The 22,499-nt window shown below is 35.0% G+C and overlaps 2 protein-coding genes and 2 non-coding genes across 5 annotated transcripts; 3 read left to right on the top strand and 1 right to left on the bottom strand.

The window, feature by feature from the left end:
* Positions 1-8,910: 8,910 nt before the first annotated feature.
* LOC133679766 (glucomannan 4-beta-mannosyltransferase 2-like) lies at positions 8,911-14,207 on the top strand. Its single transcript, XM_062102453.1, has 9 exons — positions 8,911-9,694; positions 9,846-9,944; positions 10,223-10,475; positions 11,482-11,592; positions 12,033-12,169; positions 12,276-12,389; positions 12,500-12,699; positions 12,786-12,995; positions 13,548-14,207. The coding sequence occupies exons 1-9, from the start codon at positions 9,359-9,361 to the stop codon at positions 13,699-13,701; spliced, it is 1,614 nt and encodes a 537-aa protein (XP_061958437.1). The 5' UTR covers positions 8,911-9,358; the 3' UTR covers positions 13,702-14,207.
* Positions 14,208-19,641: 5,434 nt separating this feature from the next.
* Positions 19,642-19,713, top strand: TRNAG-UCC (transfer RNA glycine (anticodon UCC)). Its single transcript has one exon. It is a non-coding gene; the product is annotated as a tRNA-Gly (tRNA).
* Positions 19,714-19,772: 59 nt separating this feature from the next.
* Positions 19,773-19,855, bottom strand: TRNAL-UAA (transfer RNA leucine (anticodon UAA)). The gene has a single exon. It is a non-coding gene; the product is annotated as a tRNA-Leu (tRNA).
* A 20-nt stretch (positions 19,856-19,875) lies between these two features.
* LOC133679124 (splicing factor U2af small subunit A-like) lies at positions 19,876-22,020 on the top strand. Of its 2 annotated transcripts, none has more exons than XR_009836106.1 (4): positions 19,876-20,250; positions 20,343-20,416; positions 20,675-20,790; positions 20,881-22,020. XR_009836106.1 is itself a non-coding variant. In XM_062101634.1 (4 exons), the coding sequence occupies exons 1-3, from the start codon at positions 19,885-19,887 to the stop codon at positions 20,718-20,720; spliced, it is 486 nt and encodes a 161-aa protein (XP_061957618.1). In that variant the 5' UTR covers positions 19,876-19,884; the 3' UTR covers positions 20,721-20,761; positions 20,881-22,020. The 2 variants fall into 2 exon arrangements, 1 of the variants encoding a protein (XP_061957618.1); XM_062101634.1 differs by having other exon boundaries at positions 20,675-20,761.
* Positions 22,021-22,499: the final 479 nt, after the last annotated feature.

Raw genomic sequence — 22,499 nt, 5'->3', positions numbered from 1 at the left:
CCCTTTTCCGTGGGCTCTAATGAAATGGATCCAAGAAGGTATAAAAAATTGATGTCAACTTGTACGCTTGAATAGGTTTTACTTTGAACCATTGTTTTTAACTAAAACGATCGTGTTTTATTTAAAATTATTTTGATTTTTTTATTAAAAAAAACTTGAAATCACGTAGTTTTGGTTTTAAAAAATCAAATTAACTTGTTGATATGTTCACTTGATCAATCGGTGATTCATATTTTCACGTAATTTTAATATATTTTAAAATTTTTTATAATTTTATGATTTGATGATCTGTTTTTATAATCCGAATTTATTTTGTATTTTTTATATCGTGTTAAAATAGTGAGCCTTGGAGAACTACATGTACTATATTTCTTCCTTCGAAGCTTCCTTTACCATTCTCGTAAAAGTTGCTGGAGTCAAATTTTGTAGGAGTTACACTGGAATGATTGATATTGCACACCAAGAGCCTCGATTTAGCTTTTAGATACTTTTCAAACCAAGATAGTGATTAATGTTGGATATTTTTTAAAAGTATTTTTTATTTAAAATATATTAAAATAATATTCTTAAAAATAATTATTTTTATCATGAACATATTAAAAGTTTAAAACTATTCAAAAAAATATATAAAAAAAAAATTTTAAAAAAATCAATTATTTTAAAAGTACAGCTAGACAAAAAAAAAAAAACCTAGAACTTAAGACAATATGTACTTAATTAATTCTGCTTGATCTAATCAAATTCCCTTTTCTTCATTTTCGAGTGTCGGTATCAGGCTTCATAGTCTACACAACAGTTCCTTTTCTCTTTTGTAGCAAGAAAGCAGGCATTCCAATCACAATAAAGCAATTTTGTTTTAATAAAGATGGGGTGGGGTAGAATTTGGGATCCTTCCATGGCTAAAAAACTTTAAGGTATTGAAAGACTAACATATATAAAAAAATTAAACACACTATTTTCTTAATTAGATATATTATATAGCCACTGATCTAGATTACAATCAAATTCTCTTGACATTACATTTCTTGTTTAAAAAATAATATATAAAAGATTGTGAAATATTAAAAAAAAAACTAATTTGAAGAAGTTCACTAATTAAAGAGCAGTGGCCAGCCACTGCCTTGTATAGATAGGTCAGCACACAAACGTAAGATCTTTAATTAATCAAATCCGTGAAGGTTAGGTGACAATTATCAATGGAAAGGCAGCTTATATGCCTTTAATTAGTTTTGAATAATTCTCGTCTCAGTTTATTATTATTAGTATACAACGATGTTTTAACAGCATCAATTACACTGTAATCGTGACATTAATAGCTATAGACTGATAGTAATGTTGACATCTGCAAAACTCACATTAGTTTCCAAAGTATTCATCAAATATTCTCAACTCGATCCTAAACGAAGACTTCTCTTAACCGAGTGTCCAAGGTTTCTCAAATGTCTCGATAGAATCCCCTTGAACGTGTCCATCTAAAGTGAGAATTTTCAAAATTTGAAGATGATTTTATCAACCAAAAAATAAATAAATAAATTATAAATATCGTAAATTATAATTCTAACCTAAACCTAACAAGTCAATTTGTTATTTGTCAACTCATAGCCTAGATCATACCAAACCTAGCAAAATTTATAAATGATTTTGACATTCTCTATCAACAAAAATAATCATAAATACCTTAAATTGTAATTTTAAAAAACTTGATCAAACCTAGCAAGTCGATTTGTTATCTGTCAACTCATAACTTAGACTATGCCAAGTTTTTTTTTCCAAAACTATTTATTTAATTGATTTGATTGGACTTGGGTGACTAATCAAAATCTATAAGAGACTCAGTCAATACTTTTGGTCAAAATATTGTTTTGGTTTTTTTTTAAATGATATAAAGACTTATCTTTAGATAAAAAATAAAAAATAATAATTAATCTAGATCAATCTACTAACCCATGAATTGACTTATTTAATTTGTGAACCGATATGAGTTTCAAAATTATATTTTAGCCGAGGTGTCCATTGGAGTATTTTGAATAAATGGGCAACTCAAGCAACAAAAACTTTTGTTTGGGAACTACACTGAAACTTGGCAAAAAGTCGGGATACTAATATGAGGTTAGGTTCGCATGCCTCACAAATATTCTCAAAAGACTCAAACTACTGCATCTAAATAAAAAAAAATCGCATTAAATTTAAAATTAATTAGAAATGTATCATAAAAAGTTATAGAAATGTAATCAATTACATATGCATGAGACTACCTTGATAAATTCATGTTATATACGACAAAACTGCTTTGATTAACTCTAAGAATGTTTCTCGAACTCAGAACACGTCATTGTTAACTTGGTTTATCGTTCATCAGCAAGAATAAAAAGAAAGTGTTTGCTGTTCACCACCCGATCTCCTTCTCTGAAGCACATTGCCTCCCGCTTGTCTTAACAGGAGACAAGAAAAGGTGTGCTAGCGGTTCTCTAACACGAGATTAAATAAACTCTAAAAAAACAGGAATCCGAGGGTTGAAGAACCAACCGACAATCCTGGTATACAGGGAACGTAAGGGGTCGGGAGAGACGTGTCCTGATTTGTTTCAGAAAAAGAGGGATTACGTAAGAAGAAATGGAGAGAAGCTTCACAATTACTATTTATTTCTGCTTCTCAATCCTTTTAATAGCTAGGCTTTTGTGTACAAGAAACACATCTCCCATCCACATTTTTTATTTATGAGGGTCCATCAGCCTAATTATTGGTCTGACTTGGAAATCTTCACATTTTTTTAAAAAAGATTTGGAAAATTCCTTGTCGATTATTTTCTACGACATTTTCTATATTGACCAAGTTTAACATTGTCTGATTCAAAATAAATAAATTACAGTCTCAAATTGTACTTCTGTCCACTATAATGACTGCTGTAAATTCATCAACTAAATACTGACAAAGGCTTAATTAATGAGTAAATTATTTTACCAAAGCATGATGGAAAGGGATAGGACTCGTATATATTAATTCAAGTGTTAATTTGTTCCCGTTTTACCACTCCCTGTGTATAAAATTAATAAAGTAGTAACGGAAGAGAAAAACAACAAGAAAAATTAATTAGTCTCACATCCTTGTGAAACATATATATATTTTCTGGGGGTAAAGGCAGGTAGGGCATATAAGATAAGATTAAAGGGGCTGGAGGCTCCACAAGCCACACTCTCAATGTGGTAGGTCACCGTATGTCTTAACTTTTGACACATTATTATTGTGATTAGCCTCACCTTCCCAAAGCAAAAAAAAAAAAGAAGAGGAAATCTGGGCTACCTGCCAAAAAGATAAGGCATAGTCGGTTTGCCTATAACATGTCACTCGTGAGAATGATCATCACTATAACCAAAACCCTAATCCAAACTACCCTTTAATTTTCTCATGTGGCTTTGACCTGATGCATGCATGATAATCATCCATGTACCACTGCGCCTTCACCTAAATTAATAAGTGATGAATCAAGATTTTATTAAAAAAAATATTGAATCAAGAAAAACTTACGAGTATAAATTTCTCGGAACACAAACACATTTAATGAAGGTGTTTTGGGTCTGGCACTAGCCACATCCAGCCACAATTGGGCTTTGCAGTATGTCAAGCTCAAGACATGTTGGGTTTAGATCTTAGGTTTGATGCTAGTCAAATCCAATCATGATTGGACTTAATAGTGTATTAAGACCCGCACTTGTTGGGTTTGACGCTGACCAAACCTAATTACGATTGAGTTTAGTAGTGTACTGAGCCTTGGACACGTTGGGTTTCACCACTTCTAAACCCAAATGCAGCTGGAATTGACATTATCGCCGGACCTAGCTACAAATGGGCTTGACAGTTGATTCTTCCTTCAGCCCCCACTATTAGCCACTAGTACCTCCACCAATCTCATGCTAGACTAGTGACGATAGTTATAACCCTGCGCCAGGTGAGCTTCCTTTTCTCTAACACCAATGTTCGATCATGAATTATAAATCATGTTTTGTTGTTTACAATGCAACTTAGTCATTGGGTTGGCTAATGACTAAGTTGCGCTGGGCTGGACTCGTTTCGGCCCAGTTTAACCCACCCAAAATAGAGAAGAAGGGTTTATTGGGTTGCTAGTTGGTCCAATCCAACTGAGTCGGGTTAGACTCGTTTTGGCCCACCCTAGATGCCTTAATTGGTTCAGTCCGATATAATAATAATAATATAATATTGTAATAAAAAAACTAGTGGCACGCTTTAATACCAGCCATCTTAGCCTACCAAGTACCAAATATAAACTATCAACTATCTTGATTAGAAAGAACGAATAAGATTATTAGGATCAATTGATTAATTGACCATCTAACCCGTGAGCCTTGTTTCTAGACTACTTGAATTTTTGGTACTACATCAATGAGTAAATTTTGAATCCTCGCAACACCATTTGGTGGATGTATTAAATTCTAAACTTACAAGGAAAATTAATATATATATATATATATATATATATATATATATATATATATATATATATAATTTGACTCAATGATAGACATATGACCCATGTATCTAGATTTGTTGGCATCCCTGGTGACTGTTCTGTTAGTTAAGATAATTATTGTAGGCAGGGATTTAGCCAAATAATTTCCAAAACCCTTGATTCTTGGCCATGATGGTCAACATTATCACGGGATTACAAATTGGAATTGTTAATTTATTAGCAAAATCAGTATTTTTATTGCTAATTAACACGTGGATGCACGGGCCGGCTGTAGTACAACACTACTGTCTTTTAGCAACGTACGAAATTGCGTTGATAAAAAAGAAAAAGAAAATCGAAAAGAATGGCTTCTCTAGTTTTTATCTAGTTTATGTGGGACTTCTTTCAATTACCACAACTTTTGTATTCAAAGAGATTGAAAGAAGAAGAAGAAGAATCCTGGAAGAGGGTGGTGGGAAGGCAAAAGCACCTTCCATTGGCAGCGGCTTGTGATCTGACACGAGGCTCTAGGCTTTAAACATGCTCTCCTGTTGCTACAGGAAAAGCAAAGCAAAGCAAAGCAAATCTATACAATCAGAACATATGTTACCCTCTATTTGTTTAACAATCAAATCAATGAAAATAATTTCGATCCATTTATCTCCTTTTTCCTATTTTCTTAAGTGCTAGAAAGATTTTATTCTTAATAATATTGGGTGGGGGTATTTGAATATTTCCACATTCTAGCCACAATCAGACTTATCATAACCAGGTCCTTGGATTGGTCAAATTCATCCATGAATTTGTAAATTAATTTAAATTTATTTTAAAATAATATTATTTTATTTTTTAAAAAATATATCTGGAAAAGAAAAAGCTTATACTAGTCTATGAGTTATGCGAAACTTCAAATTTATAATTTATCTCATTGATATTTGAGCGATTGAATTTAAAGTAGGTTTAAAATTATGATAATAATTATGATTTAAAGTGTGTTTTTTTTAAAATGTATTAAAATAAATTTTTTATTTTTTAAAAATTATTTTTTATATCAATACATCAAAATAATCTAAAATCATAAAAAATAATTAATTTTTTTAAAAAAATTAAAATTTAAAAAAACACTGACATTCCCAAACAAGTTCTGTAATACTCATCGCTGCAACAGTCATTCACCTTTAATTCATGCTTAAGTTTGTCGGTCTGCCCTTGCTAACATCACTGGGAGGCTGTCGAAGGTCATATGGGTCCCTGGCAATATCATTAAATGGCAAGGGTGTCCCTGCCTTAAACACCTTCACACAGTTTGTACCAAAAAAATAAGAGTTTGCACGCACCCACGGTTTAACCGCTATATTTACACATACGGTCCTTTGAGATTTTTAATTTATTAATTTAACTACCTTACTAAAATTGTTCAGGCCCATCAACCCCTACGTTCCCAGCTCTTAATTTCATTTTCTGGGTGATGGTGTGCCCAGGATTTCAATAAAGGACCTAAATGATCAACATGAAAAATAGAGGGACCATGGCAGAAACAACGCTTGCAAGGAAATGAAAATGCCAAATTTAGATTAAAGCAGGGCTTGTTTTTCCTGAAGATTAGATTCGATATGCCTGTTCTAAGAACTAGGATTGCTTGAGTAGGGGATGCCAAAATACAAAACTATTAGGATAAATCTCAAAATAAGTTAAAGTTAGAAAGATAGAGTGAAATATGATATCTTTAGACATGCCAAATGCAAACAATTTTAAAATAAAAATAAGAAAAGAAGGGTCAAATTGAAAAATCTCAATAAAAACACACTTGAATTCACAGAAAACAAGAAAAAAGGCCATTAATTAATCCCAATCTCATTTTATTAATCTCTTCTTTAACATCATTTTTATCCACTCTTGACCATGCAAGAACTTTGTCTTTTGAACAGTTTTTACTAGTTTAATTGCATGGACTGGCTGACTGACTTATCATTGCATAAAAGGGAACAAAAAAACTAAAACTGACAAGGAAGAGGACCCCTCAGGCCTCAACCACCAAGGCAGGCAGTGGCCGCCTGTGGTCAATTTTAGACTGCGACCGCAGCGCTAGAAACCCTTGCGGAGTGCCATCATGTGCGGAGTGATTAATGTTAGTAACTATCTATTTAGCAGGAAAAAATCCCTTTCCCACCCCCGTTGATTATGAGAATTAAGACTGGAACATGGGATTGTCATATATATAGATTTTTTTAATACATCAAAACAATTCAAAAATTTGTAATATTAATTTTATTTGAGTCATGAGCTATTTGTTTCATAAAAAAAGAAAAGAAAAACCATTTTTGTATGTTATTTCTGGCTACGTACGTACTATGTAAAAATATTTATAACATGCTAATAAAAGAGAAAAATATACGATGGTATACAAATAAATAATTCACACAAATTTTAATTGACATTCAGCAAAACATAGTATATATATAGTTCCCTATTGATCCATTGCGTTTATTTTACTGAAATTCTTTTATTGAATATAAGAGGATTTGGGATCTCATTTATTGGAAAATATATAATGCTACAAAAAGTAATAATTCATGATACGTTCCTTTTATTGTAAAATATAAGAGCCAGGTTGCTAGAAAAAGATTAGTTTAGTTGTTTTTTTTTTGAAGGTTTTAACTGTTAAGATATTATCAATTAATTAGCTTTTACACACTCAAAGATAATATTAATTGTTTCGATAGATTTTATAAGTAGAAGATTTTTTCTGAAATAAATCCAAATTGAAGGACATAGATCCCATCATAGCACGTTTATTTTTTTTTAGCATAAAATCTATTAATTGGACATTAAATGTAAACCCTACTGGCAACACGCCATTTCCCCTCATTTCTTACTTGAAATTCAAGCCTGTACTTTGTCTCCTAAATAAGCTTACATTCTTCACAAAGTGGTGAGGTTAACACCAAATCAGCTAGCAATATACCTTTTGACACCTAAAAATGAATCATATCTCAAGTATTCTTTTCCCAGACCAGAAGATGAGTGGACCGTTAATTGATTTTTCTCACTCGTGGAGCTAGGAATTGCATACGAGCAGGCTAAGAATGGCGTGCGAGCCAAAACTTGGACCACAAAAATTAAAGGGGCAGCTGCAATAGCTCTTTCTTTCTAATTTTTGCCCGCGTAGTAGTGTTACCTGAGTGTTTGTTTTTATGTTGTAATTTTTAAAATGTTTTTTATTTAAAAATTAATGTTTTCTTAAGTGTTTTTAAATTATTTAGATATAATCATGTCAAAGCACTGTGCGCTACTACCTTGAGTTATTTTAATTAAAATCTTAAATAGATAATGATTTACTTAGATATATTTATTTTTATATATTTTATGACACAAAACGTAATATATATTAGAATTATTTGGATGGAAGTACTCCAACTTGGGACTTGAACCCAGCATTGAGTTTAGGTTTAGTTTTTTTTTACTGGATTAATACATCATTGGCTCGAGTTTTGACCCTCCTCACGTGTGTACTTTTATACTTTCAGGTACGGGCAGTTAATAACATAACCATGATGTGAACCTAAAACGGTGAAAGCTCTTCTACTTTCACTTGTTTACCCCTATATTGTAAATTTGTTATACATCACTGACTAGTCACAAAAGTCAACCACAGCACTTTAATTCGTTGTTTTTTTTTTATTTTTAATGTTCTGTTTTTTCTTTATCGGGTTAAAAAAAAAAAGTAAGTAGATATTTATTGTTATAGAATAATATAAATTATATTTTGAAATCTCATCTAAAACCTCAGGTTTTTGAGTTGAGATGATTCTTTAATATGGTATTAAAACTTTGATAATCAAGCGGTCACGAGTTTGAATTTCACCATCCTTATTTATTTGATAAAAAATTAATCACAAGGTAATATGAGTCTATGTAAATTTTAAACTCAAATAATTTTTACACTTGAGGAGGTGTGTCAGGAAATAATATAAATCATATCTTGAGACTTTATCTAAAAATTTAAGTTTTTGAATTAAGATATTTTTTTTACATTTATCATCTTTTACTCCTGTATCTAACTATTATATGCATCCAGTATTTTCTAAAATAAAACAGGTTTGAGACATAATTAATGTATTATTATTATTATTATTATGAAATTAGGGAGAACCACTCCATTTCTCCTCTGGATTTCCGAATCCCCCAATAAAAAAAAAAGGAGAAAATCTTGACGAGGCCATTTTGGTAATACAAACAATTCCCATTCTTGAAAGTGACAAACATATCCTTTCCATAAAATTCCATGCAGGGTATCTGTGTGCTGTAATTAAGACTCTACTTCACACTTTGTAATTGGAACGGTGAAGTTTATAAATCGTTTTCTGGGCAGATAATACTTCTTGCTAGGGCAAGAAGTAAATTTACTTCCAAATAGTACCAAAATTGACTATAAAATGACCACCTTTCTCTCTCCCTCTCACAAAACCCCTTCTGCTTCTCCCTCTCTCCCAGCTCTGCCTCACCTCTGTTCTGCCCCTGCTTCATTAGATCAAAAGAAACAGAAGCATTGGATGGCACAGATTGTGAGAGAGGAGAGGCATTGAAAGAGTGAAAAGTAAAGGTTTGTTGTTCTTTCCTTTTAAGGAGAGAAAGAGAGAGAGAAGAAACAGGAATACTTGAACTGGGGTTCTATAGCATTTAACCAAGTTTTCCTTGTAATCATAGCTCTGTTCCAAATATATATACAACCTTTATTTCTACCACATTGCTGAGAATCCAAAAAACCATACAAGAAACAAATTTACTGTTTCTTTTTTGTACTAGTCTTGATTGTTCTTTCTGCCAATTTAGCGTATCCCCTGTTTTTCCTCTGTTTTTCTCTGCTCTTTTGGGATAGAGAGAGACAGAGAGATGGCTGAAGTTTCGCCGAAAGTCATGATACCTGAATCATTTCAGTTTCAGGTATCAAGTTCTGATATTGCAGGTCAGCTTACACTCATCTGGGAGCTACTAAAAGCACCATTGATAGTTCCTTTGTTGACACTTGGGGTTTACATTTGCTTAGCCATGTCACTCATGCTCTTCATGGAGAGAGTTTACATGGGTATTGTCATAATCCTTGTTAAGCTCTTTTGGAAGAAACCAGACAAGCGTTACAAATGGGAGCCCATGCAAGATGATTTGGAATCTGGCAATCTTAACTTCCCTGTTGTTCTTGTTCAAATCCCAATGTTCAACGAAAGAGAGGTCTCTAGTTCCTTCTCCGTGTCCTCTGTTTACTTTATTTTCAGTCAGTTTGTTTCTTCTTCATACTTTATTCCTGGGATTTAGAGAAAAGTCTTTGAAGTTTAGAGCTTTTCTTGCTTTTCGTCATATAATTATTGTGTGTTTTGGACAGGTTTACAAGCTATCCATTGGTGCAGCCTCTAATCTTTCCTGGCCAGCAGATCGTCTTGTGATCCAAGTCCTGGATGATTCAACTGACCCTGCCATCAAGGTAGTCAAAAACAACAAAAATCACTTTAATCTGCCCCCAATGTAAATCTTTTATAATTCCTAGACGCCCCCTTTGTTCTTGATTGGTTTTGATCACATTCGCGTCATGTAAATCATTTTTGTTAAGCTTAGCAAATCGGTGTAGGCTCCAATTGGCTAATTTTAGTCCAAATTTATCAATTCCGAGAAGGACTGTTAAATCTCTGATCTGGGTTTTGCTCATGCACTTAAATTAAACTATTTTTTTGGTCAATGAGTCACGTGTTGTCATCAATGCAGCAAATGGTGGAGCTAGAGTGTCAAAGATGGGCGAGCAAAGGCATAAACATAAGGTACCAAATCAGGGAGAACAGAACAGGCTACAAAGCTGGTGCTTTAAAAGAAGGCCTAAAGAGAAGCTATGTTAAACACTGCGAATATGTTTGCATCTTTGATGCTGATTTCCAGCCTGAGCCTGACTACCTCCGGCGTGCCATTCCTTTCTTGATCCACAATCCTGACATTGCCCTCGTTCAAGGTCGCTGGAGATTTGGTAAGCTCGCTAAAAACAGCAAAAAGTTTTAAAAAATAAACACACCAAAACCCTAATTAAGCCAGTTAATTAAAGTCAGTTGATTATTTATTTTCTTAAATTTCTAACATTGTTTTTGCGAGTGTCGGTGGTCTTTATGTGCTATAGTTTAGTCCTTTTATGATAGGAGACTGCTTCTGCTATTCCTGCATGAGGGTGATGATGTGGGTTCACCCAACAATCACGGGATGGGGACCACTGTACCCTGGCTCACTTGGCCACCTTGATTTTTACACTTGGGGGTCTACTGACCGTCTATCACGCTGCCATGGAACCCACATGAACAAAAAAGAAAAGAAAAGTTCTAACGGGTTCAGCGAGTCTTTCCCATCTTTAATTTTGTTTCCAAATTATGTTATCAATCAATCAATTAATAATAATAACTCCCTAAAAAAAAAATACCAGTGTCTTCCTTTTCAAATTGAAGTTGCTGAAATTAAGAAAATTTGTTCCTGAAAATTGCTAATTGCCGTGGCATTTTAGTCATTTTAGATACAAGAAAACAAAAGTGGTCGTTTTGGTGTTCTTACATGGACGCCCCACGTTGCACGGATCACATGGACAGCCCATGCTGTGGGGGCAAATTTGTCATTTACAGTATCCCTTAACCTTCTGTTCTTCTAGCGGCAGCTAATCCATTATCTGGTCACGTGCGTTTTACCCTTTCGAAGTGAGTTCGCAGATGGGGTGGGACCCTCTCTTAAATTGCCGACACCTTCATTTTTTGTATTTTACGGTAAATGAATAAAAAAAAGAATATATTTTTTCTACTACAGTTAAAAAGAATAAATAAATCAAAGACCGTTACTGTGGATAGCCACTGACGTTACTCATGTGAAGACAAAGAAGTAAACGGCTAGTCTAATTCATTAATTTAATGTTTCATAGTTCATTAATTTAATTACATGTTTAATGATTAATGATGATACTAATGATTTTACTTTTGGGGGTGGTGAAATTTTTGCAGTGAATGCAGATGAGTGCTTGTTGACAAGAATGCAAGAAATGTCTTTGGATTATCATTTTACTGTGGAACAAGAAGTTGGGTCAGCTACTCATGCATTCTTTGGCTTCAATGGTAATTATTAAAATTTAATCTGCCTTGTTTCCATTTCGGTCTGGCTAAGTAGATTGATACGATAATATGATGATTCAGAGTTTCATCTGAGTCGGTTCGGGCTTTACTTTGATCTATTTTAATATTGACTTGATGGTATTAGATTAATTTGAAAGTTAATCTGGGTGATACTTAAAATGATTAATTCTAAGAATTTTTAAAAATATTTTGAACAAAATAATTAATTTGAATTGACCCGGGACGTGATTTGAGTTAGTTGTGAGAGTGAGGGCAACTTGTAATAATGATGGAAAGTGTTTCCTGGATTTAGAAACTTGACGGAGGTAAAATAATAAGAATTAAACGAAGGTGAAAATGTTACATAAAATTTATAACATCTAATGTATTTTGTGATGTGACCAATGAAAAGATTTTTAATGTGACGATGAATGCCAATACAGGGACTGCTGGGGTATGGAGAATTGCGGCCATTAATGAGGCTGGTGGGTGGAAGGACAGAACTACAGTGGAGGACATGGATCTTGCAGTCCGAGCTAGTCTCAGGGGCTGGAAATTTCTCTACCTTGGTGACCTCCAAGTATGTAATTAACTATCCTCAAGTACGTTCCTAATACTGGTTTTAGAACAATTCATCTCAGGTTGATGATCTTATTTTTTTAATTAACGGTTGATTTTCTTGGCAGGTAAAAAGTGAACTTCCAAGTACATTCAAAGCTTTCCGGTTCCAGCAGCACAGGTGGTCCTGCGGTCCTGCTAATCTGTTCAGGAAAATGGTTATGGAGATTGTTAGAAATAAGGTTTGGATCTTTTTATTCTTCATCTTTTGTTGCTAATTAGGATTAGTTTCAAATTAAAGTTAATATTTTGTGCTATACTCCTAATTAAATTTCTTTTTTGCGTATTTCAGAAAGTTAGGTTCTGGAAAAAGGTCTATGTGATCTACAGCTTTTTCTTCGTTCGCAAGATCATAGCTCACATGGTGACCTTCTCCTTCTACTGCGTTGTACTTCCATTGACTATTTTGGTCCCTGAAGTCAAGGTTCCGATCTGGGGAGCCGTTTACATTCCTTCTGTCATTACCATTCTAAATTCAGTAGGAACTCCAAGGTATGGTCATTTTTTTCAAAATTTTACTCGCAGATTTAAAGTTTTCTTCCAAGAATCAAGACAGTACTAATAAATTGAACGCGCAGGTCAATTCACTTGTTGTTTTACTGGATCCTTTTCGAAAACGTTATGTCTTTGCACCGGACTAAGGCAACGTTCATCGGTCTGCTTGAAGCAGGGCGAGCCAATGAGTGGGTTGTCACTGAAAAACTAGGAAACACACTCCAGAAAGCAGCAGAGGCTAAGAAATCAAACCCCAAAGCACCCAGAAAATTCCGATTCAAATTTACGGACAGGTAATAATCCTTAACTTTTAATTCCATTGGCACAAAATATTTTACCTGTCTCGGATCATAATTACAATACCTTCATAAATTGTAAGTTTGTCCTAGTTGTGCTCGCTGTAGTTTTTTTATTCACAGTCAAGGGATTTGTCGGTCTATGAATGGCTGGCAAATACCAAACTAACAAAATCTAAATATCATATAGAAATATTATTTAGCAAGATGACCAAATCCCACCATCCTAAAATACATTTTTGCTTGTTTTTTTGCCTTCTTTGTTGTAGTAGTTGAGAATATTTGCATTGTTATTAATTTATATGGATTTGATGTTGGATTCAGTTAAATGAGATCAAGGGCCTACACTATCAACTCTAGATTATTCAATAATTTTGCAGTGGACCTCTCTCTCTCTCTCTATGTATGTGTGTGTGTGTATATATATATATATATATATATATATATTTGTCATCAGTAATGATGATCCAAGCTTGGTGTATATAGCAATAGCGTATGTTTTTATTCTTTTAACATGCCTTTTGTTTTTCTTTTTTCGATTTTTTACAGACTCAACACATTGGAACTGGGATTTTCAGCATTCCTTTTCTTGTGTGGATGCTATGACTTTGTTAATGGAAAGAACTGCTACTTCGTCTACCTTTGGCTCCAAACAGTCACCTTCTTCATCACTGGAATTGGATACGTTGGTACCATTATTTAATAGCTCTTAGCAGCAGCAGCCAGAGTGACGCACAAAAACAGCAAAACCCTCTTTGTGCATGTCATGCTGCCATTTGTGTTTTTATTTTTTCTCCTCGACAACACAATATATAATTAAGTGGGGGATCTGTGAGCAACATTTGATTGCAATTCCTGCCATTTCAGCCCATTCAAGGAAACAAAAAAGGTCATTCAACATGACTGGCACAAAAGTCATAGCCAATGCCTTCAGAAGACTTAGTGTGAATCATTCTAGTGAAAGTAGAAAAATACCAAAAAGAGATGCTGTTATTGTGGAAACACACCATACAGATTCAAGGAGAAAGAAGCGTCAGAGACAGCATTAGGCAACAGGATTGTTATTTCAATTAAATAGATTGCTTGTAATTGTGAGATTTTGTTCCTTTTCCCCATTGTTCCTTCTGCTTAGTTTAAGAGAATAAGTTGAAGCAATGACATGGTGTATTTGTTGTCAAAGTTAATTTATTGTCTCCTTCCTCTGTCTAATTACATTTTTACATAATATTTTACTATTGAGGCCTGAAGGTTGAGAGTGGCAGTGGTCTGAACACCTCCATCCCTCAAACATGGCCCCCAACAACAAAACAAAACCAGCGGTCTTTTGATGGAGACTGTTTGCAAGAATGTTAACGAGTCCCAGGCTCTAATTATTATTAAAAAAAAAAAAAAAAATTTGTCGGTGAGGTTTCCATTACAAGAAGAAAGACTTTGATTTTGCTTTTAACAGACATTAGTTATAAACCCAGTTTTAAAACCCGAGTTATGAAATTGGTCAGGTTAACTCACATGTCGGTGGATCAACCTGACGTGATTATGAGGGCATGTTTAGCAACTTGTGATGCTACACTATACTCTGTCATCATCGTGAAGAACTGGAATTGATTTTTATATATATTTTAAAAACATTTTTTGAAAAAAATTATTTATTTATTATTTTAAATTATTTGATTTTAGTATTTTTAGATTGTTTTAATATTCTAATATCAAAAATAATTTTTTTAAAAAAATATTATTTTAATATATTTAAAAAATAATATCCTCGCGATCTAATAACCATCTTAGTCATGTTGTACGCATGTATAACGCGCTATTCTTGCAATAATTGTATGGTTATTCACGTTCTGGCCTAAGCACATTTTAGCAGTCCTGTAAATCCAAGTGCCTGGCAATCCATTAATGTTCTTTGTTTTCCTGTAGATGTAGACAAAAGCCTGGGACTTCCTTAATGGATACTTTTCATGCCTGGTGCCAGACATTTGTTCCCTGTGACAAGAATTATCTCTCACAGTCCATCCAATCTAGAGCCATGTTTTTTTACCACTTGCTTTTATGTGCAATTGTTTTGCTGTGTTACCCTTTCGTCATCTACAAGATTAATTTTGTTTCAAGGAATCACCTTTCAATGATTAGACTTGAAAGATGCTTCATGCTGCTTTCTTTCTTCTACTACAAGTGTCAATATTATCTGTGCTCAAGCTTTTTGCACTTGAATCAATGAAAGGATAGGGAGCACAATAATAGCCTGCAATTGTATTATACACTATTTAACTCCATTCTGATCAGAAACCAGAGATTTATAATTTAGTAACCCTAACTGCAAACAATATAAAAATGAATTATAAGAGTAATGATAATCACCATCTTAGAAAACTACTACTCTTAGTCATTGATTATGGAAACTTCCAAAGCAAGCTGTTTTGATAGCCTTTTAGTGAGAAAACAATGTGCTCAGATCATCACTCCCATCCCCACATCACTCTTTTCTTTATGTTCTTTTATGATCTTGGGGTGAAAGTATTTAAATATACAGGAGAACTCAACTCTGAGAACCCTAAATCTTAAGCCTTTTACAACTAGATTAATGCCTCATAATTGGCTATATTCTGCCCCCTTTTTTGGCCCTATATTGAATGGAATATACCGAACCTTGTTCATTAAAGAAAGATCATGGTGTGGTTAGACTAATGAGAGTAATGCCTCGTCTGCTACATTCCCACAATTAGTTGACAGTGTATGACCGATTCTTTTACATCAATAAATGGTCATGGTGAAGCAAGAGCAACTAATGCCAACCACTGAATTGAGCAACGGTGCCATTAAAACTCCTCCTATCATAACATTGCAGAACTTGTCCCTACCACCAAAACCATAGGGAAAAAAAAAATACCCACACACGAAAACAGAACACAAGGGACGTGGTGTATATAATGTGTGTCAGCCACCTTTTTTTCCTGACAAATAACAGCCAATCTTTATTGGGTTATCTTTCTTTCCAATTATTGTGCGAAAGAATCCTATATTTGATTGAGACAATTGGTGTCTGCCCTCATGTTGCCACTCATCAAACATTAACACCCAAGGCATGCAAGGTCCCCTAATTGGCTAACGAGGTGCCCTTTTCAATTGTTAGAATAACAACGAAGAGTTTTGAAGCAATGGCTTAAATCTCTGTATGACAGTTGTACATTCAAGGAAATCAAGCCATGGGGTAACCAGGGAATGAATGATTGCCCCAAAGGGTAGTCAGAAATGGCATCAGCTCTCCAGGAAATGGCAACGAAATTGTATCAACAAAGGGAACGACTCAAAGCTGTAGCCTTTTCTATGATAGGATTAGTTTCCAAAGAACCATTTTAATTGCTGAGTTTTAGAGCTTAATTTGAATGTTCACCTAGGGGAGTATGCATAATCTAATTCATCTTTTTTTTTTGAAGGAATCAAAGCATGCTAGACTGCATAAGTGTTCCAATCTCAGCGAGATTTCCTCTACATGGCACATGCTCTGTGCCCTTTCAAAATCTATAGCATTAGCCAACATGGATCTTTCACCATTGTAACAAGTTATAATAAATTAAGACAATTTGTCTAAATTCTACGGTTATTCTTCAATCAAATCAAAACAATTTATTATACTAACGTTGTTAAGGATCTGAAAACAGCTTTCACATGTGTCCTCCAATCAATCTCATAAACATCCAAAGATTTAAGATATTATAAACCAGTAAGTTGAAATGTCATCTCACTTGGTTGCCGTTCTGTGCTAAGCCCTTTTGGAATTAGCACTCCCTTAGTCTTACCATCTCTCCAATGACAACGTGACTTGTCAATTCTAGCATTGATGCATCGGGTTCCCTTACTCTTGCTGCCCTTAACGTGGGAGACCTTAGTCCCCCCATTTTTCTGCTACATGGGGTCAGTTCTTTATAGGCCCATATATTCTCAAGCATCTTGCTTATATTCTCCACCCAATGTAACTGTATGTATGAGAAATCGTTTTCTTGTTTATCCGCCACCTATCTTGCTGCTGCTGCTTCTTTTTTTATCCAAATTGCTTCAACGTTTCAAGTCCAGTTGTCGGTGGCGGTGAATGATCCTAAGCTGTGGGGAGTTTTTACAAGACAAGGAGAGGTCTCTCTCCAATTATGTAACCCCACAAAGGGACTGAACTGAAGTACCAGAAAAATCCTTAAAGGTCCGTATCTAATACGTACTGCATAGAAGGCCCATTATTTTCTCGTTTTGACGATGCAGGACGAAGTAAATAGAGCTCCGTTGGGTTGCCAGAAATACGTGTGACTTGTTGGAGAACCCAAAAGACAGGGAGAACAACCCAACTCCACCAATGTATTAAATCTTTTCATTGCCAATATACACATGAACACACAAAATTTTAATGCGAAAATGATTCCAAGACAGGGCCAATTCACTTGTTTTGCTGGGTCCTTCATGAGAATTTGATGTTTTGAACAGAACTAAGGCAAGATTTATTGATTTCGGCGATAGAAGGTAGATTATTATTATTATTATTTCAAGAAATATAATTATAAGATTTGGTTTGGATATGACTCGTTCAAGATCCGAGTGATGGGTTAGTGGGTCAATTTAGCAACATCGTTTAAGGTTTTATAACTATACTTGCGAATGCTTTTCGTGCCTTACTTTGTTGCAATCATTTTTCCCATGAGACATGAATTATGTCTCGAAATCCATCCAATCTGGAGCCATTCATTAATCTCTAGCTTAACATTTCCATTATTTTCTTGCGTGGCCCTTTGTCATTTGCAAGGCTAATCTTGTTTTAAGGAAAAACCTGTCAAATGATTAGACTTAAAAGATGCTCCATGTTGGTTTCTTCTGCTCAAAGCATCGATTCCATCTGTGCCTAACCCTTCTGCACTCGAGTCAGTAAAACGGCGGGGGGCAAAATGAGTCTGCTACAAATCAACAATATATATAGTCTGCATTACCCAAAACACGTCTAATTTCAAACAAAATAGAAATGAGATTTTGAGAGCAACAATTTTCTTAATCAAACAAAGGACTCATTAGCCCATAATTACCATCTGGGCCTTGTATGGAATGGAGTGTGCCAGATTGTGTTCGTTTAAAGACTAATGTCTTCATTAATTAGACTCTTTTCTAGATTAGTTTTCGAATTAGGTATGACGATACTGAATGGCTCATCTGCCATGTTCTCACAATTATTTGATACAGCATGAAATATTACTAAACCTTGTGCATTAATTAATAATGGTCGTGGTGAGGCAAGACTGCCTAATGCCAGGCACTGAATTGAATAACTGAGCGAGCCATTAAAACTGCTGTTATCATGACAACGGAGAAGCTGTCCCCACCAGCACCGAAGGGGAAAAAAGACACACAACAACACATGGTGGACTGACTGATAGTGTAAATGCGACGACGAACTCTTTTCTGAAAAATAACAGCCAATCTTTATTGAGCTGGTTTAATTTATCTTTCCAATTCTTGAGGGGAAGAGTCCAATATTCGATTGAGACAAGTATGGGCTACCCTTCTGCTGGCACTACGCAAACATGAACACCCCCCAATCGCCTAATGAAGTGCCCTTTTCAATCTGCACAGCGACAACGAAAAGCTTTGGAGGGGATAGCACAAATCCTGGCATGGCAGTTGTCTACTCGTGGAAATGCAAACCTTAGGGCAACTAGTGATTTTATGAGGCCTTATATACCAGGAAGGGTAACCAGCAACTAATGAAGTGCATAACGTTGCGATATAACAATGATATCGTATAATATATGAAATCACATCATATATAATTAGTTATTTCATGGACTAAGTTGTCTAGAAAATAAAATGGATATGCAGTACATAAAACAAAAGACTTGCATGAAAATGACGACTAAATAGTGACCGAACAACTCAAATTTACAATTACATGGTCACAACAGAAGACCAATCTGTCCAGGAATTTCTGAATCAACTGTCAATTGATCCTGATTGAAGGTGTTGCACATTAGTTATTGTATTCTTTCAAGATTTTATTCTTCTGAATAGAATCACTAATTATTAAAATTGATCTCATGTGGTGAATTCACTAGAAAACCCGCGATTTAAAACCTAGTTTAGAAAGGTTTTAAGTTGAATTAAAAAATATATTAACTTGATAAAACTTAATTAAATTAAATTTTTAATGACCCAATTAACTCGACTCTAATATTATTTTTTAAATAACAAAATTACACTGTTTTGACTAAAATAATTCAGGATGGACCAAGGACTCAACATCCCATACCCTTTCTCGAAATAAGTTCTCAAATCACATCTAGCAACTATCAACTAAACGACTCTCTTCCAGTTAGATCAGTGGATTTAGATTTAGATCTGGTTCAACTTGTTAAGATATATGGGCTGGATGGATAGAACTTAGAAGCCTTCACATCATGCTAAGCCTAACCCCCTGGGCCTCGAATTAGTAATAAACCACACTCCTTACTCTTTTAACCGCTACTTGGGCTTTAAAGAGCCGGACTCTTTATTAAAAGAAAACGGCGAGTACTTGAATGGTTTTTGTTGTCGTTTTCACTTTTCATCATGATTGTCTCTCTCAACAAATTAATTTGATTAGATTCATATTTATTAAGAATACATTCAAGAAGCGTTTGTAGTCCAACGGTTAGGATAATTGCCTTCCAAGCAATAGACCCGGGTTCGACTCCCGGCAGACGCATTATTTTTTTATTTTATTCCAAAATACAGGTAAATAAGTAAAAAATAAATAATGTTAACTGCTGGCTGTGGGGTTCGAACCCACGCGTGCTTATGCACAGAAGATCTTAAGTCTTCCCCCTTAACCACTCGGGCAAACCAGCTCGTTGAACAAACGGTCTTAAACAAATATATGAAACATCCTACAATGCTTCACGAAGCAACATTCTCCTTGGACAGAGAAATGACGAAGGCAAACAAAACTGGTATATCTGAATCCGGTGAGGAGGAAGCACAGGGAGAGAGAGTTTCCGGCGAATCATTTGCGGAGCGCTTGGCGTCGATATTTGGAACAGAGAAAGACAGAGTGAACTGTCCGTTTTACTTCAAGATCCGAGCTTGTAGACACGGTGACCGATGCTCTCGTCTCCACACCAAACCAAGCATCAGCCGTACTCTTCTCTTATCAAACATGTACCGGCGTCCTGATATGATCACTCTTGGCGTCAATGCACTGGGTAACCCTATCGATCCTCGCGAAATCCAGCAATACTTCGAGGTAATCATGACTCTAATTTTATTTATTTATTGTGTAGTTGAGTTTCAAGTAATTAATTTATTTTAAAAATTTTCAACTGTAATTCATTACAGGATCTTTATGAGGAGCTAAGCAAATACGGAGAAATTGAGAGCTTGAAGTCTGTGACAATCTTGCTGAGCACATGGTGACCATATTTTATTTTCTTGGTCTGGAAATTACAATTAGTATTCCATATTTATTTTATGTGTCTGCATAGGTGGGTGATGTTTATGTTCGGTTTAGAGAGCAAGAGCGCGCTTCCAATGCACTTGAGGATTTGACATGGAGACTTTATGCTGATCAGATTTTTTATGCCCATTTTTCAGTTTTTTGTATATGGCAATGCCTAGGGGTTTTTTGGTTTTGTTTTATATATATTTAATCTGAATGTGGATGACTGCAGGGCGTCTGATTATTGCGGGTTTCTCCACCGTGACAGACTTCTGTGAAGCCACCTGTAGGCAATATGAGGAGAACGTATGTAATCGTGGTGGGTACTGCAAGAAAAAGAATTGGCAAGTAATTTATTAATTTATTTGTTTGAGTCTTCTCTCGTGGCATGGGATTGTTTGGTGTTGGTTTTTATTTTCTTATTTTCGTTGATGTTAGGGAGTTGAGACGTTAATTGTTTGGGGCATGCAGCCATGAAGACCCTATAGGCATGTAGCCATGAAGAGTGTTCGCACGGTGGGCGAGGTTCTAGTCGAAGATATGATGATCGGGAGGAGTATCATGAAAGTCGGAGCAGGAGGCATAGGAGTATAAGCCCTGGACATTGGAGAGGACAGAGAAAGCGTAAACGAAGCCCCGTTAGGGAACGTAGTGAGGAGAGACATGCTAAAATTGCACAATGGAACCAGGCAAGGGAACAGCATGAAAATGCAGCTAATAAGGTAAAACGTTGACAATGGTAACAAGGACAATAAGCAAATGATCATGAATATCAGCAGCAGAAACCACTGCACTAAGGAGAATTTGGATACTGATCTACTTTTGATGTCTGGTTCGTTTTCTCTCTACTCTAATCATTTTCATTTTCCAGTTGCTCAGTTAGGATGTCATTTTCAGCGAATATCGTGTTTTTAGTGTTGCATGCATTACAGTTGGGGACTCTGACCAAAGCACATCAGGCTAGTGCAACATCAAATTTCACAGTTCTAAATTGGGTTTTGCTTCATAAACTCTCGTCTTTTTTTTTTTTTATGGAGAAATAAATAGAGGTCCCAACATTTTAATGAGTTTTGCAGGTTCAGGTATCCCTGCTTCTTCGAGACACAATTATTTTAGCTGCAGCTTACCATGAAATTTGTGTACAGGGTCCGAGGATCTGTTAGACTAAAGTTCAAAATCATCCAGAAGCAGATTGATTGTTCATGAGGTGATTTAGGATTTCTAGTGATAAGTAAGTCTTGTTGCAGATTAGGTCTGGCGTAGCGTAATGATAAAGAATTTAAGATTTGCATAACAGACTTCGAGTTCGAGTCAGGACTTATAATTTTTATAAAAGCCTAAACAGCTAGATTTTTTACTCACTCACTTAAAAAAATAATATGTAGAGATAAGTTTCCTCAAATCTAAAAAAAATAAATCTTGTAGCATATTAGGAGTCGCAGTTGCGTTTATCTGTCTTTTTGGGGCCGCTCTGAGCATGTTATTGTTAGACGTTCAATATTTTGACATTTGTAGGTTGTGCAAGATTTGGAAAAACGAAATCCATTCCAGCAAGTTTAAAATTTTAATTTGTGTGGATATTGCCGATTATTGTTTGCTATGCCAAATGATGTCGATCCCCCAAAATTACAACTTACTTGATGCCTAGACGCTTTTGCTTGGAGTTGTATAACCTGTCCGGTGGGTTAACCTAGTCACCCTAAATAAATTAAGATTTCAATTAATTTTCAAGTTTAAAAGATTAATATGTTTCTTATAATATCTCATCAATACCTTTGAAAACGCCCATGGGTATATAAATCTACAGCGAAACCACTGAAGCTTCCTCATATCAGTCCGGGATGAGGAGAGGAGATAATGATCGGCACTAGAGTTTAATTTCCTCATATCAGGAAGTCACCAGATCGAGGAAAGATATGAACGCAGAAATCGAAAATGTAACTATCCATAACCCAAATTTGGGGCGTAACCATGCACTTATTAGAGACCCTGAACACTTGCAGGCTTGTTAAAGAGCTAGGTTTACACTTCCAACCTGAAAGCCAGTTATCAATGAA

The sequence above is a fragment of the Populus nigra genome, chromosome 19 (assembly GCF_951802175.1).
Source record: "Populus nigra chromosome 19, ddPopNigr1.1, whole genome shotgun sequence".
In the NCBI taxonomy this organism is placed as follows: domain Eukaryota; kingdom Viridiplantae; phylum Streptophyta; class Magnoliopsida; order Malpighiales; family Salicaceae; genus Populus; species Populus nigra.
The sequence above is the reverse complement of the archived record's forward strand: the minus strand, read 5'-3'. Positions and strand labels throughout refer to the sequence as shown.